The sequence below is a fragment of the Diachasmimorpha longicaudata genome, chromosome 19 (assembly GCF_034640455.1).
Source record: "Diachasmimorpha longicaudata isolate KC_UGA_2023 chromosome 19, iyDiaLong2, whole genome shotgun sequence".
Lineage (NCBI taxonomy): Eukaryota > Metazoa > Arthropoda > Insecta > Hymenoptera > Braconidae > Diachasmimorpha > Diachasmimorpha longicaudata.
Genome location: NC_087243.1, coordinates 17833 through 35797, shown reverse-complemented (window position 1 = coordinate 35797; position 17965 = coordinate 17833). Strand labels below are relative to the sequence as shown.

Sequence of the window (17965 nt, the reverse complement as noted above, 5' to 3'; positions counted from 1 at the left end):
TTTATTCCTACGAGTGGATTATTCTCCAGTAATCTCCAAGGATTCTCCTCCAAATTTGCTCATGTCGAGGTAAAGTCTTTGAACTTGATTTTTTGTAATGACAGTTTTGGGGTTTGAAACGCGTACAAATTGTTAATCGAGTATTTTCATTGCTTAGCAACAAACAGGGAAATATCCGGAAAATATCCGAAGTAAAACCCCCTTACTTGTACCACGTGACGGGAAAAGCCACCATTTATTTGGTTGTAATTGGGATGAAAAAAATAATCTACAGTCAATCATTGCAAAGAAATGAGTTATTCTCAACATGATTCACGCTTATTAGTGTTGAATAATGTTAGGCATGACCCACTTTTTGCAATGAGCTAATTACGAACCTTTTTTATTTCAGAAAAAAACGAAGGATCATCTCTTTCCACTTTTCCTCCTTTACCCTCTCCGTCTTCTCTTCTTCCGCCGCATTATATTTTTCCTCCTCTTCCTCGTGGCCCACCCCCGCCGCTGTCACCACCATTACCACCCTCACCACTCCCACCAGCTCCAATCCCACCACCACCACCCCCACCACCACCACCCCCACCATCACCACCACGCGGGGAGCGTGACAATGAGGAACATCCCCACAATGGCGAGCATGGCCCAGCTGACGTCTCAGCCATTAATCTGGGCGGAGCAGGAAGGGACCCAGATGTCCCCAATTCAGCATGCCCCATTGGAATAGGGCCCTACGTGACTGACCACCACACACCAGGCCCTTACATGGTTGGCCATTACGGGCCAGCTCCGTATGGGATGGGCCACTACGGGCCAGCTCCGTATGGGATGGGCCATTACGGGCCAGCTCCGTATGGGATGGGCCCATACGGACCAGCACCTTATGGGATGGGCCCATACGGGCCAGCTCCTGTGATGGCTGGCCCATATGGGTTTGGCCGTGTGGTGCCAGGACCTATTCGGAGCAGGATGCCACACCCAGCCATGAAACCACCAAAGGTAAACAAAAATATTGCCTCCGTATTATGTATTTTACACCACTTTTCATTTATTTTGTCTTTAGCAGAGAGGCAACAGAGGCTCCAGAATCCCCCACAGAGGCCGATCCGGAGGCCGCAACAGCGGCCAGACAAGAGGAGGCAGAAGAGGGGGGAAAAAGAACAAAGCTGAAACTGTTTATAATATATACATAGGAAAATAAAGAAATTATTAAAAAATTCTTGTTTTGTTTGTGTCCCGTTATGTAACCTCATCTCCTCCATCCCACCCTCCAATTTATCCCAATGCAGTGATCCCACCATCAACCCCTCATTGCACCCTGACACCCTCATCGAACCCTCAAATCCCCTTTTTTTCGCCGTGCACTCAGTTTACCCAGCTGTGTTCATTTTTTCCTCCACCACTCCTTTGACTTTTCGAATCCTACATGTAGAAATATTTTTTAATCACCTCGCCGGCCACCTTGGAAATGGGGTAGTGAGGGTGGAAAAATGGGGTCGATTTTCATAGGTCCAGATCGACTCAGAATCACCCCCTGCGTCGACTGACCCACCCCTGCGGAGACATTTCTCCAAGACCCGCACATGGTGCAACCCCCCACCCCCTCTCATTACAATAATAGTATAATTATTTCACTATTATTATTATTCCTATTATTTACTATTATTATTATTTATTATTATTATTATTATTATTATTATTATTATTATTATTATTATTATTATTATTATTATTATTATTATTATTATTATTATTATTATTATTATTATTATTATTATTATTATTATTATTATTATTATTATTATTATTATTATTATTATTATTATTATTATTATTATTATTATTATTATTATTATTATTATTATTATTATTATTATTATTATTATTATTATTATTATTATTATTATTATTATTATTATTATTATTATTATTATTATTATTATTATTATTATTATTATTATTATTATTATTATTATTATTATTATTATTATTATTATTATTATTATTATTATTATTATTATTATTATTATTATTATTATTATTATTATTATTATTATTATTATTATTATTATTATTATTATTATTATTATTATTATTATTATTATTATTATTATTATTATTATTATTATTATTATTATTATTATTATTATTATTATTATTATTATTATTATTATTATTATTATTATTATTATTATTATTATTATTATTATTATTATTATTATTATTATTATTCACTTATCACTTATCATATTTAGACGGTCCTGTCCGGAGGTGCAATCAGCCTCTCGGCCATTTTACACCCTGCCCTCAGGCAGCCGTCTAGTCGCTGGTATCGAGTATTTGTGCCCTACGAGCTAACTCATAGAGCCCCTTGATCCCGTCCCTGTCGACATGTATATCTATGCAAGTAGACCCGAAGACATTCCATCTGGCTTCATCGAGTCCGCTGCATCTTGTGCATAGGTGAAGAGGATCCTCCTCTGTCAGCCCGCATCTTTTGCATAGGGGGTCAGTCCCCTTGCCTATCCTTGATAAGTACAGAGCCAGGGGCCAGTGTCCAGTGATAAGCCCCACCATAGTACGGAGCTTAACCCTGTTTAGGCCCAACAGGGTCTCTGCCAACTTCCTAGTGGGTTCTCCTAGGAGGGATTTCGTGTGCTTGGCACCCGTCTCCGAGTCCCATCTCTCCACGATCCTCCTATCCGCACGTTCCTTGACCAGGTCCTTCACAAAATCGGTGTGCACGCCTACGTGCTCCACCTCTCCCTGAAAGCCCCTGCAACTACCGTTCTTTGCTAGCTCATCGGCTTTTTCGTTGCCTTTGATGCCAGCGTGTCCCGGAATCCAGGCCACCTCGAGCCGATTATTTACGGCAATTTCCTCCATCAGCTCGACGCATTCACTCACCAGCTTAGAACAACACTCATACCTGAGTATTGCTCTCAGCGCGCGCTTGCTATCTGAGTAGATGAAGATCTTTTTGCCCTTGTCCCCCCTCTCCAGGATCATCCTGGCGCAGGCCCTTAGGGCAGCTAGCTCGGTCTGGAGCACGGTTGCGTGTGAGTCCAGCCCAATGGTCCTCGCTATTGCGGGCCCCTCTGACCAGACCCCCGCACCTGCCCGTCCGCTCACCCGTGATCCGTCCGTATACCAGACTAGTCCACGGGGCGGCACCCAGTCCGCATCCTTTCCTGACGGGGTTTCCCCCCATCCAAGATTGACCGAGAACTTTCTGCGAAAGTGCCATCGGGGTCTGCAGGCGTCAGCACCGCGCGACAGTAGCCCTTCCAGCTCTCTGTCCGCGCGGAGGACACTAGCATGCCCATTCCTAGCTCCCTTCCATGTTCCCTGTAGCCGCAGTCTTGCGGCCGCTCTTGTTGCCTCTTCCCTTATAATTAGGTGTGGAGGTTGCATAAAGAGCAGAGCCTCCAACGCTGAGCTGGGGGTCGTTCTGAGGGCCCCTGTTATGCCCAGCATCGCAAGCCTGCCTATTTTGTCCACCGCTTTCCTGTGGCAGGCCTTGTTCAAGGCTGTCCACCACACTGCGGCTGCGTATGTTAGCTGTGGGGTCATAATGGCCGTGTAGATCCATTTGACCATCTTCGGCCTTAGACCCCATGTGCTTCCAAACATTCGCCTACATGCCCAGTAAGTCATGGTGACCTTGCTAGTCTGCATGGCGATGTGCTTTTTCCAGCTGAGCTTCTCGTCGAGCCAAATACCTAAGTATTTGACCTCACTCGAGAATTTCAGCATTGTGTTGTAAATGGAGGGAGCCTTAACAGCACCCCTCCTTCTACGTGTGAAGTGCACCATCTCCGTTTTGCCTGGGTTTACCCTTAGGCCCTTCGATGTGCACCACTGCTGAACATAGTCCAGCGCCTTTTGCATCTTGCTGTGCAGCATGCTCGTGTTCCTGCTAGTTACCAGCAGTGCCACATCATCCGCATATGCGACTGTCCTTACCCCCAGTTCCTCGAGTCCAGTGAGGAGGCCGTCAACTACGAGGAGCCATAGCAGAGGAGAGATAACCCCCCCCTGCGGGCAGCCCCTCCCTACCGCAGCCCTTACCTCACTGTCCCCAAGGGTGGAGTGGACAACTCTTGTTCGGAGCATGGCGGCTATCCATTTGATGATCGAATTCTCGATCCCAAACGCTGCCGCAGCTTTCTCCATTGTATCAAAGGCGGTATTGTCGAAGGCCCCTTCGATGTCGATAAAGACGCCAAGGGTGTCCTCCCCCCTTTCCTTCGCATTTTCTATTGTGCCTACCAAGTGGTGCAGCGCAGTCTCAGTCGATCTGCCAGCTTGGTAAGCATGTTGTGAGGGGCATATCTGATTAATCCTCAGTGCCCCCTCCTTAATGTGCCTATCGACCAGCCTTTCCAGCGTCTTCAGTAAGAAGGAGCTCAGGCTGATCGGTCTGTAGGCTTTCGCGTTGTCGTAGCTGCATTTACCCGGTTTGGGGATAAAGACAACCCTGACTTCCCGCCACCTGCCTGGCACATAGCCCAATGCTAGGCAGGCCCTGAATGCCGGTATCAGTCTGCGCAGGAGCAATGGCCCCCCTCTTCGCAAGAGGGCCGGATGTATCCCATCCGGACCTGGACTCTTGTACATTTCGAAGGAGTCCACCGCCCATTGCAGCCTGTCCAGCGTTACTATTCGTGCGGCTAGCTCCCAGTCGGGATCGCCGCTTCCTGTTCGCTTCCAGTCCACTTCCAGGCACTCTCCTGGAAGCTCTATAATAGAGTCCGGGAAGTGCGCGCGAACCAGATGCTCAAGGACCTCTCGCGGTTCTGTGATGGTCTCTCCGCTTTCCAGCGTGATTCCACCCAGCCGTTGTGAAGGGCCCCCCGAGAAGACCCTGCGAAGCCTGGAGATGCCTGAAAGCGCCTCCAGTTCCTCACAGTATGTCCTCCAGGTGAGCTCCTTTGATCGTTTTATGAGCCTCTTGTACTCTCTCTGCACATTTCTGTACAGAGTCCAGTCTTCGGCCCTCTTCGATTTGTGCGCTCGGTTTCCGAGCCTCCTGGACTGGCTTCTCAGCCTGTCCAACTCACGGCTCCACCAAGGCACTTTGTTACCCTTCCTGCAACGTCTAGCCGGGCATGCCGTCTCAAAAGACTCAGTTAGGGCAACGTGGATTCTTTCCACCTCGTCCTCTAACCGGTCCTCCCTGCAGGGCCTAACGCGTCCAACCCCGAGCCTTTCCTCCAGGTTCCTCTCGAAGGAGTCCCAGTCGGTGGCCCTTGGGTTTCTGCGCAGGCGGTCCTGCTGCGGTTGGGCACAGCCCTCTATGCTAAATCTGATGCGTCGATGGTCAGAGAGTGTGTCCTCTCGGTCCACCCTCCAGTCCCTGCATCGCCTCGCCAGCCGGCGGGTGCACATGGTTACGTCAATGATACATTGACAGCGAGAAGTGACGAACGTGGGCCTCGAGCCCCTGTTTAGGATCTCCAGGTCCACGTCTGCCATAAATTCCAGGAGAGCAGTGCCCCTGTCATTACATCTTTCGCTACCCCACACCACGTTCTGCGCGTTTGCGTCACAACCTATGATGAGTGGCAACTTTCTAGCTCTGCAGTGATTCACCAGATCACGCAGCTCATTGGTAGGTGGTGGTGTCGGCGAGTCATGTGGGAAGTAAGCCGAGCAGAAAACTATGTCCTCCGCACCGGCCTCCCCCCGAAGTCTCACGACAATCGCCACCAAGTCTCTGTGGCAGAAGTTGGCCATTCCCCTAGCTCCGCACGCTCTTTTGACAGCAATGCAGGCCCTGGGGCCCAGGTCGCCCCGAGCATAGAATAGCTCCACCTCGCCTCCAGATAGGCCTTTTACCGAGCCTCCGTGTTGCCAGGGCTCTTGTATAAGGCATATGTCTGTATGCTCTACTGCTAGGCTGCGACTCAGCAGGGCAGTCGCAGCCTTGCAGTGCTGCAAGTTAATCTGGGAGCAGTGGACTAGCAGAGAGCCTAAGCCGTCTCCCTGCATATTGCCCTCTGTTCCTTCCCCCCTTGTCCCCCTGGCCATTGGTGGGCCGTTAGGCAGGGTCGCCTGGTGGCGCCCTGACCTGCCCTGAGTGGGATGAGCCCGGCAGGGCCCAGTTGAGGGTCCCTTGAGACCCCCTCCCAGTTCCCGCCGCGCCCCCTCTCACCAGAGGCGGCCTTCCTCTTCGGCCCTTCGCGCGTCCGCTCAGCGGAGGCCTTGCAGGGGCAAGGGGGTCCCTCTGTAAGAGGGAGCCTTCCTCGCTCTCCTTTTCCCTCCCCTCATGGGCGCCTTCCCCGGCAGTTCCTGGGGCACTCACCGAGCCACTCGGACCCTTAGGCGCTCCCTCCTGCCTTCCCCCCTCCCCTGCGATCCCTGACTCCCCTCGGTCGGCGATCACTTTCTCCGGGCCTGGCTGCGCTTGGGGCGCCTTTCCCCCCGCCGCTCTCCGCTGGGTCTCGTAGAAACGAGCCCGGCCGAGGCAGTAGAAGGGGGCCATCCCCATGCCCTTCAGGGCCTCTAGAGATTTGGGGTCAACACCCAACACCAGGTTGAGCCCCTCCTCCCCGCTCCGGCAGTCCCAGACCCTCCACTTGCCTGTGGTAAGGGCCCTGTTCTGCTTTCCCAACCTCTCAAGAGCCACAGCCGCTCCTACGGGTTTTCCCGGGAGAAAGGCTGTGACTCTGATCAGTTTTTGGAGCGCTTCCTTATCCATCATGATAAGGGAGGCCCCTTCCCAGGGTGCCAGGGTGGGCACCACGGACTTCAGCCACTCTCTTGACTGACCGTCCGTGCATGCCACCCACAGCACGCCATCGTCAAACCAGTGGCCGTCAAAGCTCGGGAGCTGACCTTCCATGTCAGTCCCGAACAGTGACGCCACTAGCGCCTCCTGAACCAGGTCGGCTTGCTCCCTCGTCAGAGACAGCTCAGGATGGCCAGTTGGCACTAAGGCCACCCTGCCGCCACCCTTCGCCGCCTCCCTGAAGGAGGTTGCCCCCAGTCCTTCCATGGCCCTCAACTTTTTCGCGGGCATGGCCACGTCGGGGGGAGTGGATCCTGAGGACCTGGGCCTCTTGGGCCCTGTCCCCTGTTCCTCCTTATCCCTGGACGCGGTCTCTACCTGCGGAGATTGCTGATCCCGCGAGGCATCGGCTTTCAGCCTAGCCTGGCGGGCCCGGCGCTTCTCCGCACCCGTCCTACCCCTTCTCTTCCTCCCCTGGGTAGGGTCAGCGACAGCGGGCCCACCACTGGTGGGCCCCTCTGAGGCTGGCTCCTCCTCAACTTCCATTTGGATCAGCGCTTGTTCCCCTTCCGGGGCCCTAGTGCTGATCGTGCTCTCCTCCGACCTACAAGCCTCTGCCGTTCCCTCAGAGAGGGCACCGTCATCGGCGTTAAAATTTTTATTATTAGTTGGGTCCATGTTGATCCCACGAGTAACCAGGAAAAGAAGGTCCACCCCCGCAGAGCCTGGATGCGGAGGTAAGGCATGCATACAATGGGGTGCTGCCTGGTTCCCCAAGGGTATCGTTTGCAACACTGTTCCCCAGTGCCATTCAGCCCTCGGCACGATAACTTCCACCTTAGCTTGGGGAGTCTGGTCCGCGGCGATGCCTTGGGTCTTCCTGACGGGTTTTTACTTCCGTAGGTCGACGTTATAGCTGTCGCTGGCCGGGTACTGAAGTGTGCCCCAGGATCCTGGAGTCAGGTGCTGTTGTTCAGCCTCCTTTCTCCGTTCCCGAGGTGCCACTCTTTCTCCGGCCGTCCCCCTATCCGCCACCTGGGGACGCGCTCAGTTGGTGACTCATACCGTCCCCTTCGTCTCGTTTATAGAGCACGTCCGGGGCTGAGTATTATTATTATTATTATTATTATTATTATTGTTATCACTACATTATTAAATTTATGGGGCGTGGGAGTGAGACGGACTAACCGCTGGTACCCGTGGGGCCCCATCGTAATACGTCCCTGATCCGCCGCACTCAATAATCCTCAAAACTCGTGAATCCTCCGTCATGAATTTTTGTATCGTCGGTGGCGCCATCCCACGGATTCGAGCGGTATTTCAAAAAAAAATATTGCTACAGCTGATCGCTTCAATCGCACTTTCCCTAATTACGCGGGCTGGAGTGGTCAAATTGTTCCAGGAATAATTTTAAAAAATAGTACATTATTGTTCATGAATCGGAAATTAGGTGTGAAAAGTGTCCAGTGTCTGAAATAATTATAATGAGTGTTTTTTCAAGTGACAGTTAGCCACGCCATATTGGCCGGGTGCCACGGTGTGCTAATTTGGACAGGGGGCGAGAATGGTGTTTTTTTTGTGTGATTTTCCAATGACGAAAAAAAATACTTCCATTCATTTTCCTCCTTCCAGACCTAATTTCCGATTCATGGGAAACAAACGTTCAATTTTTGTGACCAAAATTGGATTTTTTCGTCCAATAACCCGGTCGTAATTTGGGAAAGTGGAAATGGTCAATTTTTATCAGTTTCCTAGGGAATTTCCTAGGGACTTGTCGGGAAAAAATCCCTCCAACCGGGCCTTAACAGAACTATATTTTTTTGCGCCCAATACGTATCGGTTCCATTCAATCTATAATGAATTCGTTTCTACAGGATTCTGTTTTACGACTATTCAAAACGATAATTTCTAGTTATCAGAGAATTTTTCTCTCAGTGTACCAATGATTTTTCTCCAATTATTCCCTTTTTTTCGAGCGTGAACGAAAGAAATCCAAAATTAACCCTTCTTCTCTAAAAAAACTCAAAAAGGGGTGGAGGGAATTCGCTTCCAACCGAATCAGATCTGTACCAAGTCAAAACCTATCGGTCGTGATCAAATCCATTCCGATCGCATTATGCATTCTCGCGGAAGCGTGAAAGGAAACTCAATATAGACGTCATATATGGAATAATATTTGAATCTTTTCATTTTTTTCAACAAAAAAACGGAAAAGGGTTGGGGGGAATTTACTCCCGTCCTAATGGGATCTTGACAAAGTCTATGCCTATCGATCGCGATCAAAATCAATTCAATGGGGGGACGCGTCTGCACGGGAGCGTGAACGAAAGAAATCCAAAATTAACCTTTCTTTTCTAAAAAAACTCAAAATGAGGTGGAGGGAATTCGCTCCCAACCTAATCAGATCCGAACCAAGTCAAAACCCATCGATCGTGATCAAAACCATTCCGATCGCATTATGCGTTTTCGCGGGAGCATGAACGACAGCTCAATAGAGGCTTCATATATCGAATAATGTCAGTTGTCAATCTTTCCATTGTTTTCAACAAAAATCCCGAAAAGGGGTGGGGGGATTTCACTCCCGTGTTAATGGGATCTTGACCAAGTCAATGCCCATCGACTGCGACCATAACCGCCTCGATCGCATCACGCGCTTGGACGGGAGCGTGAACGAAAGAAATTGAAAGATCAAAATAATCCTTATTTTTGAAAAAACTCAAAAACGGGTGGGGGGATTTCACTCCCAAACTAATCCGATCTTGTACTCGATGACATCTATCGGTCGCGACCACCCCCATTCCGATCGCCCTTACCGGTCGCCTGGGAGCGTGAACAAAAAAAAATGAGCACACATACACAAACACACACACACACACACACACACACACTCCTCCTGGGAACTGCAAGACCTTGACGTTGGTGGAGGAGCTTAACGGATTCTTCCGAACTAAGAAGCAGTTCAAACCCCCCCAATGTCAAAGTGTTCACCGTGCTGATTTCTGGAAGGCGCCAGGGGTAATTGGCGTCGCAAACGGTGGCCCTGGGGCACCGGGTCCAACCCCAGGTGTACTTAGCGGCCTAGCCTCAGTAACCGGGGCTCTACTGAGGTGGTCTGTAAATTCCCTAGGTACTCGTGGGAACAAGATGGAGACAAATAAAAATACTGAGAAAAACGAAGAGACAAAGCAAGAGGTCAGGAAAGACAACTTGGCCTGGAAAGCGGAGCCAACCGACGCAGCCGCCTTAAGGAAGAGGATGTGGGACCGGCATGAACAGCTGATTGCTGATCTAGTGTCCTACATGAAGGAGAAGAGGAGTATAAACGCCCAAGCCCGAGACTTGGTGAACTCCATCAGTACCTCAGCAAAACGACTGAGGCAACTGGGCCATGAAGGACAGGCCAGGCCAATGCTGACCATACCAGCATCCCCACTTTTGGGACGAACGCGAACGCTCTCGGAAGGCACTGCGACCACAATAGACTCGGAGCTTGAGGATGAGAGCTCAGCTCTCTCAGAGAACTGCAAGACTTTCCGAATGAAGCGGAAGGTGCGGGAATCACCACCGACGGACGATAGGGACCTCAAGAAGAAGAAGGATGAAACGAAGATTGTTCGGGCTGAAAGCAAGACGGAAGAATTACCTACAAAGTCCTCGGAGTGGAAGCAGGTAAAATCAAAGAAGAAGCAGAGAATTCAGCAGCGCGACAAGCCTCAGACAAAAAAGAAAAAGAAGCAGAAGGCACCAGTAGTGAGGCCCAATGCTCTGATTGTGCGTCCGAAGGACAAGAAGCAGTACTCGGAAGTGCTGAAACGGGTGAAGGAGCAGATACCTGCCGACCAGGCTCGTGATTGCGTCGACAAAATCCGCAAGACTGCCACAGGAGATATGCTGATTATTCTATCGAAGGATAAGCAAGAAGAGGCTGACAGCTTGCATAAGGCTATAGCTGAACTCCTCGGGAACGAGGCAGACGTTCTAAACAAGGGGCCACAGGAAGAACTGGAGATCAGGGATCTTGACGAACTGACCACGAGAGATGAAGTACTAGAGGCTCTGAAAATTACAGCTGGGGGGAACTGCCAAATTGCCCCGGACGCCATCAGATCTTTGCGCAAGGCCTATGGAGGTACCCAGACTGCATCAGTAAGGGTGGCCTCAGCAGTTGCGGAGAAAGCCTTAGGCGATCGAGGCAAGATCCGTATAGGATGGGTAAACTGCCGAATCCGACGGGTGGCGAGAGTGACCAAGTGCTTCAAGTGCTGGCACTACGGAGACCTCGCCATCAAATGCAAGAGTCGAGTGGACAGAACGAAGCTCTGTACAAAGTGTGGAGAGAATGGACATAAATCTGCGGTCTGTGGAAAACAGGCCCGTTGTGCTTTATGCGCTGAAAAAGATCCATCAGCGGACTGTGCCCATATTGCTGGATGCAGCAGATGCCCTGTACTCAGAGAGGCATATCAGAAGGTGAGCAAGAAAAACTAATGCGGATACTACAGCTCAACCTCAATCACTGTGAGGCCGCACACGATCTGCTTATGCAGACTGTGCGGGAGCTGAAGATCGATCTGGCAATCGTCTCGGAGCCATACAGACATCTGAGCAACCAGCCTTGGGAGACAGATAAGAGTCACAAGGCCGTCATCTGGTCTTGCGGAAAGTATTCGGTTGAAAGCACTGCGGCCACCGATGAGGCTTACTTTGTACGGGCTAAGCTAGGAACAACTGCAGGAAGCAAGCAGCAGAGTGGGAAACACCAAGGCCCCTGGTCTTGACGGAATCCCCAATATTGCATTAAAAACAGCCATCAATGCAGCACCAGGACTGTTCCTGGATGTATATAATGCATGCCTGGAGGAAGGTACCTTTCCCGCTAAGTGGAAGCAGCAGAGGCTGGTGCTCCTACCCAAAGGGAAAAAGCCATTAGACGAGCCGTCATCATATCGTCCCCTCTGCATGCTGGATACAGCTGGGAAAATTCTCGAACGCATCATCCACAGAAGGATAGAAGCAGTGGTAGAATCGCAGCTAGCCGACAACCAATACGGGTTCCGAAAAGGTCGGTCCACCATTGATGCCATTGACGTCGTTGTCAACATGGCCAAGGAGGCGATCTCTGGGACAAGATGGAGAGAAGGTACAAAAAGTACTGCTTGGTGGCAACACTAGATATCAAGAATGCCTTCAATTCCGCCAGGTGGGACTGCATTATGGAGGCTCTTGAGAGGATGAGCGTCCCAGAATATCTGCGCAAGATGGCTGCTAGCTACTTCACCGGCAGAGTTCTCAAGTATGATACGGCGAGTGGCCCTAAAGAGTACCACGTAACCAGAGGTGTACCTCAGGGCTCTGTGCTGGGTCCTCTATTATGGAACATCATGTATGATGGATTGCTGAAGGTAGCACTACCAATTGAAGCGAGACTCGTGGCATTTGCGGATGACGTGGCGGTAGTGATTGTGGCAAAACATCGGGAGCAAATTACGGCCATCTTTGATGCGACTTTTAGCAGGATACGTCACTGGATGGAATTAGTGGGACTACAACTCGCGGAGCAGAAAACGGAAGCGGTGCTCATTACAAGTAGAAAGATCTTGGAAGGTATTACACTGCCGGTCGGGGACCATGAGATCACATCTCAGCCGTTTATTCGGTATCTCGGAGTGATGATAGATGCCCGACTGAAGTTCAAGCAGCAAGCGGAGCATGTTGGGACCAAGGCATCTCGGGTCCGATCCGCCTTAGCGCGTCCCATGCCCAACATCGGGGGACCTAAACAAAGGCGAAGAGCACTGCTGTCATCAGTGGTTACTTCGGTGCTCACCTATGCTGTTCCCATTTGGGGAAATGTACTCCAATTGCAGGAAGGACGACGTAACATCGCACCGGTCTACTGACTAAGTGCCCTCAGAGTTGCAAGTGCGTATCGGACAGTTTCGGAGGATGCGGTATGTGTCATCGCGGGACTGTTGCCGATAGAAGTACTGGCCCAAGAGCGGAAATCCTTATATCGGCGAAGGGGATCAGAAAGCTTGAGTCCCGAGGAGCTGAGAGCTGAGGAAAGACACCATAGTTACGAATTGTGGCAGAAAAAGTGGGACACTTCCACGAAAGGGCGATGGACTCATCGCCTGATCCCTAAAGTGGAAGTGTGGGTAAGTCGAAAGCATGGTGAAGTGAACCATTCCCTTTGCCAAATGCTTTCAGGACATGGGTGTTTCCGGGCTTATCTTTGTAGATTTAAGCACGCGGATTCTCCAGAGTGTGTCGCTTGCAGAGGTATTGCTGAGGATGCGAAGCATGTATTTTTCGCATGCCCCCGCTTCAATGAAATCCGCTGCAACTGGGAGTCAGAACTCGGGAAGAAGATCGTACCCGAAGAACTGGTGGAAGCAATGATGTCATCGCAGGCAGCCTGGAATGCAACAAGTAACTTTGCGGCTGAGATCATTAAAGAGCTGAGAAATGAAGAAGGCACACGCAAGTCTGCAGTGTAGGTGAGCAATCTTTCTGCAACCTCCTAATCTCACATAACATTTTTTAGTTTAGGCGGACGTACAGTGATTGAAGACCGTGGAAGGGCAACGAGCTGAGAACCTCCTCGCGAAGTAATACCTAACGGTGGTGCCGCGAGGGCTGAAGGTCCTGAAGATGAGAGGTAAATGAGAGGAAAAAGGGTTTTACTGAGTAAAAATCTCAGATCTGGTTTCTTAACATCACTTTACCAGAATCTTTTGAAGATTTCCCTCAAACCTCAAGAAAAAAAAAAAAAAAAAAAAAACACACACACACACACACGCACGCACATACACACACACACACACACACGCGCGCGTCACACTACAAATCATCGGGGGTGTTCTCCTGGTCATGAAACGTCGACATTTCATAAAATTACGATTTTTTATTTTCGGGGTGAAACCAATAACTTCCTATCGGGAAGTTAAAAAGATCTACAATAAAGAAGATTATTGTAAATTAAATTTACAAAAAAGATCTCTTGACAAAACACTGTAGGGCTATTGTATCATGAGATGATTAACATTTAAACAATTAGCTTTGAAACGCCAAGGGGGATGCCCGCCGTTTTCAGAATCTTGTCTTTTAATAAATAATACTAATGTTGTTGGAATTCCTGGAAGCCGACAGGATTCCATCACTAATACTAATGCCTGCTCACCGTCAGGCAAAATCAAAACAACCCAGTTGTTACTATGGGCCTACTTAACATTCTTTGGGTGATGGGGCGCCACTTCCTGGACCGCTCCTAGCTATCCTGCATAGGGAAGCTGCCCCACCACCGACCACGAGGATCACCGAATTCGACTCATCCGATCGATCGGGCGATTCGCTCGTTCACTCGCTTCCGGATTATTGTGTTAGTAACACGTCGTTATTAAGTACCGCTCAATTATCTAAATCGATCTTTCTAGACCGCTCGAACTATTGTTACTCGTCATATCCGCGAAACGGCTCATCGGGTTTTCTTATAATTAGTTATAATAACGGACCGCTCTTCAACATATGATTAAATATTATTAAGACTGACGAATTGTGTTTGTTAATAAATCAAGGTGACACGTGCAGTGTAATTCATCTCTCTTTATTTTTTTTGGGATTGCTCATACCCCCACACACCACCCGATCGCCTCCGATCCAGAAGCTCTCCTTTTCAACAAATGTAAATAATAATCTGTTTTTAATCACCCTAGCGCCCCCCCCCCCCCACTCTCTCACTCACTAGCGGAATGGAACGTCCGCCCGAGGAGAAAGGGAAGCACCGCCACTGCTTACCCGCAGCACACGGACGGAGAGCCGCGCAATGCTCGCGCCCCATTGGCCGTTCTTTTCACCCCCATATCTCTGCAGGGATGCGTCCGAGCGGAAAGTGGAAAAGGACTTTTCTGCTCAGAATCACCCCCAAAACATGCCTGTTCACTGTTCGCCTCTACCTGATCTACATCCTGTATATATCAGGCAAATCCCGCATCATCTCGACTTCATACGTGATATTTTCCGGATTTAAACCATACATCAAAGTTATTACAAATGCAATTGCAAAAACACCACAGTCTACAGAGTTGATTTGCTGCTGTACTTCACGAAAGACGACCGGATTTTCATCAAATGAATGATGAGGGAAAAGTCGTTGTAGGTACGGCAAATATGGATTCGGACTCGGTGGCTGGATTTGATTACGCAATGAATCCCATACGTAAATGTCTTTTGTGTCGTAGTAAGAACAAACCCAATGCTCACCACCACGATTGAAAATTTGAATATGCTTGCGACAAGGTTCAATGGGCTCTATTCTCAACAAAGCATCTCTCAATGATGGTGAGCGATATAGGTAAAGATTGTGTGTCACTCGAGACACGATAGTGCCAAAAACATCTATATGAGTTGCCTCCAACTGACCATGGGTATGGTCCATCAATACGGCGAAATCTTCATTGGAAAGCTCTGTAGTTTGGAATTCCCCTATTGCAGAATCCTCGACGTCGCCGTGATTAGTGGCTAGTGAATTGTTTGGTGGTGCACCATTTGAAAATTCAGGTGTTCCCTTATTAGATGCAATGTGATCTCTGTTTCTGTCGGCGTCTGCTTGAAGACGTGGTAGATGTGAACGGCTTTTATCGCGTAAATCCATACTCCTACGATGTCTGCCATCAACAATTTCGGGAATTATCCACCTTTCATAAAATTCGCAGTTTTCCAACCATTTGATCCCTCCACAAATCCTCATCATGAACTATAGGGATGACTATGTGGTCTTCAGCAGTAGATATATATAGCCGCCAAGATTTCTTTCCACTGATTGCAAGATTGCCTACAACCTCATAATATAAGGGATTATTCTTCTTTATTTGGCCATGATTATCCCGAAGCTTCAATTTATCCATAGCCTCTTCTATTGACAAGTTTCGAAGAACATACGGGCAATGAATTATGATAATTCCGTCACCGAAAATGCCATCTGGTTTGGCGGCCACGAACGGATGAGTTTTGTCGATTATTACACCGCAGTCCTGTATACATAGGCTCTTTTTGATGTTCCTCTTTACACAGAGGGTGTAGGATTGAGGTCGCTTCGAAGATGGGTACAGGATTCCTTTACTGCGACTGCCGTTGGCGTTTCTTTCTTCATACGACATATACGTCCAAAGTTATGGCTGAAGAGAATCTTTTTCACATACACATTCTCGTACGGATCAAGCGATCGCGATCTACGTTCAATATTTTCACGGTCATTCTGCCAAGCGCGAAGTAAGGCTTTGTGGTTCTCCAATGCCTTCGTATACATATGGGGATCCATGTCTGGCTTCTCGCAATGACGACCATAACCCGAGGGCCGTGTAATGGCAGCGGAGTCATCTGCAGGTAATAGAGGCATCTTCTTCTTGACGTATCTGGTGTTGTAATCATTCTTTCTCTGCTTCTCCGATTCTATTTCGATCAGCTCCTGTGGTGGTGTCTTATTCATTCCCTTGTGAAGACAACTTCCAAGATCCTGATTGTTGAACTGAATAGCAGGCATTGCAATACGTGCTGGATACATGCCTCTTGATTGGACATTGACACCCTTGTGGTAAATAAACTTTGCCAAAACTGAATTGAAACATTCGCCAAGGTTGGCTGTTTCAGCTGATAATACATATTCAGCTGTAAGAGCCCAGGTATCCATGATGGCTTCTAGCTGATCATATAGACCATTCTCTCGCAAGACCAGAATCAAATTGATCTCATTCTCTTTGCTATTTCCATCACAGAAATAATCAGCACACTCTCCATGTGAGCCAAAGACATGATTGATCACATTCTTCATGTCTCGTTTCAGAAAATATATTTTCATTGCGTTGGAAATCCCTTCCTGTCCTCTTCGAAAGTTGGCGGCACTCGTAACCGCTGTGCAAATCACTTGGATTTTCCCAAAAACTAAGCTCTTCAATCTTTTCGTTTCCTCCGAGCGTCCAGTCTTGAATTTCGCAATCACTTCTCGGATTTCCCGGACTCGACATCGTTGTAGATGACAGCCACATTCTCCTTTTGATGCCATGCATAGTCCTGGATATGGATCGGCATCTCTCACTTTCTTGATAACGCTTCTGTCACCATCTCCAATAAGCTTGTGATAAATCAAGCCATGTTGTTCTAGGCTCAGTGCGAATCCTTGTACACTGACATCGCTTTCCACAGTAAGAATGCTTTTATTTTCTGGGTAATTGATAAAGCATCTGTGGTTTGGAATGGGACGTTGCTGATTGTTGGCGCGGGCACAACACATAGAATTTTCTTGGTAACAGCACCTATGATGACTGTCATTCCAGACTCCGCTCGACCACCGCTATTGTAGCTCCTTACGGGCCAGGATCCATCAACAATGACTGTACATGCTGGAATTCCGTCAATGAGTGAACCCGTTTCATGAGCAATTCTGAGCTCCTCTTTGCCATTCTGTATTAATTACTCCTCAGATATTTTCACATAAATCTCATCAAGTTCAGCGCTTATTTCCTTGAAAGGTTTGAAGATAGGACAAGGGATGCCTAAATTTGCCGTAGATTCTTGCAATGCTGCATGCCCTTGACCTATCGCGGTGATTCCAGCCACTACACATCGATTTACATCCAGACGATCATCATCTTCCACTTCCGATAGATGCTCACTTCGTACATTGCAATTTCTGCACTGGAATATGCCCTTAGTTTTGAACAAATCATTTATTTCGTCTATCAGCTCCTGATGCTGAATACCACAGCCAAAAGGACCATGAAGATTGCCAGTGAATTGTTCTTGCAGTTGACGAAGAACGTGGGTAAACGTCACAATGCTTCGTGATCTAGAAGACATTGGAGACACCATTCTTTGAGTTCCTCTGGTGGTCGTTATTTGTGGCGGGGAGGTATTAGCAATATTGGATCCTTCGTGAGTGAAGAGCTATCAACGACAGGATTCCCGTTGATCTCAGGAGTAGCTCCCAACGGAGATATTGTCTGACTGATATCTTCATTTTCTGCATTGCAGGAGCTATTACTTTGAGAAGATGTATTTAGAGGGGCAGCATCAGGTATTTTTTTACTGCTAACATTCATTCCTTCAGTGGATCGCGATTCAGTCAACAAGTCCGCTGGCATGACTATTTCTGCGTTTGCACAGTCTGCGTTGGAATTCCTACAAAGCGTTCTTTCCATCTCCGTGGATAGAATATCGGCGGACACAGTCCTTACAGCTCTC

The 17965-nt window shown here is 48.5% G+C and overlaps 1 protein-coding gene across 1 annotated transcript; it reads left to right on the top strand.

Annotated features, from left to right (window-relative positions):
* The first annotated feature begins 334 nt into the window (after positions 1-334).
* Positions 335-1241, top strand: LOC135171360 (basic proline-rich protein-like). The gene is made up of 3 exons (XM_064137845.1): positions 335-341; positions 392-993; positions 1188-1241. Exons 1-3 carry the CDS (start codon positions 335-337, stop codon positions 1239-1241), a joined length of 663 nt encoding a protein of 220 aa, XP_063993915.1.
* Positions 1242-17965: the final 16724 nt, after the last annotated feature.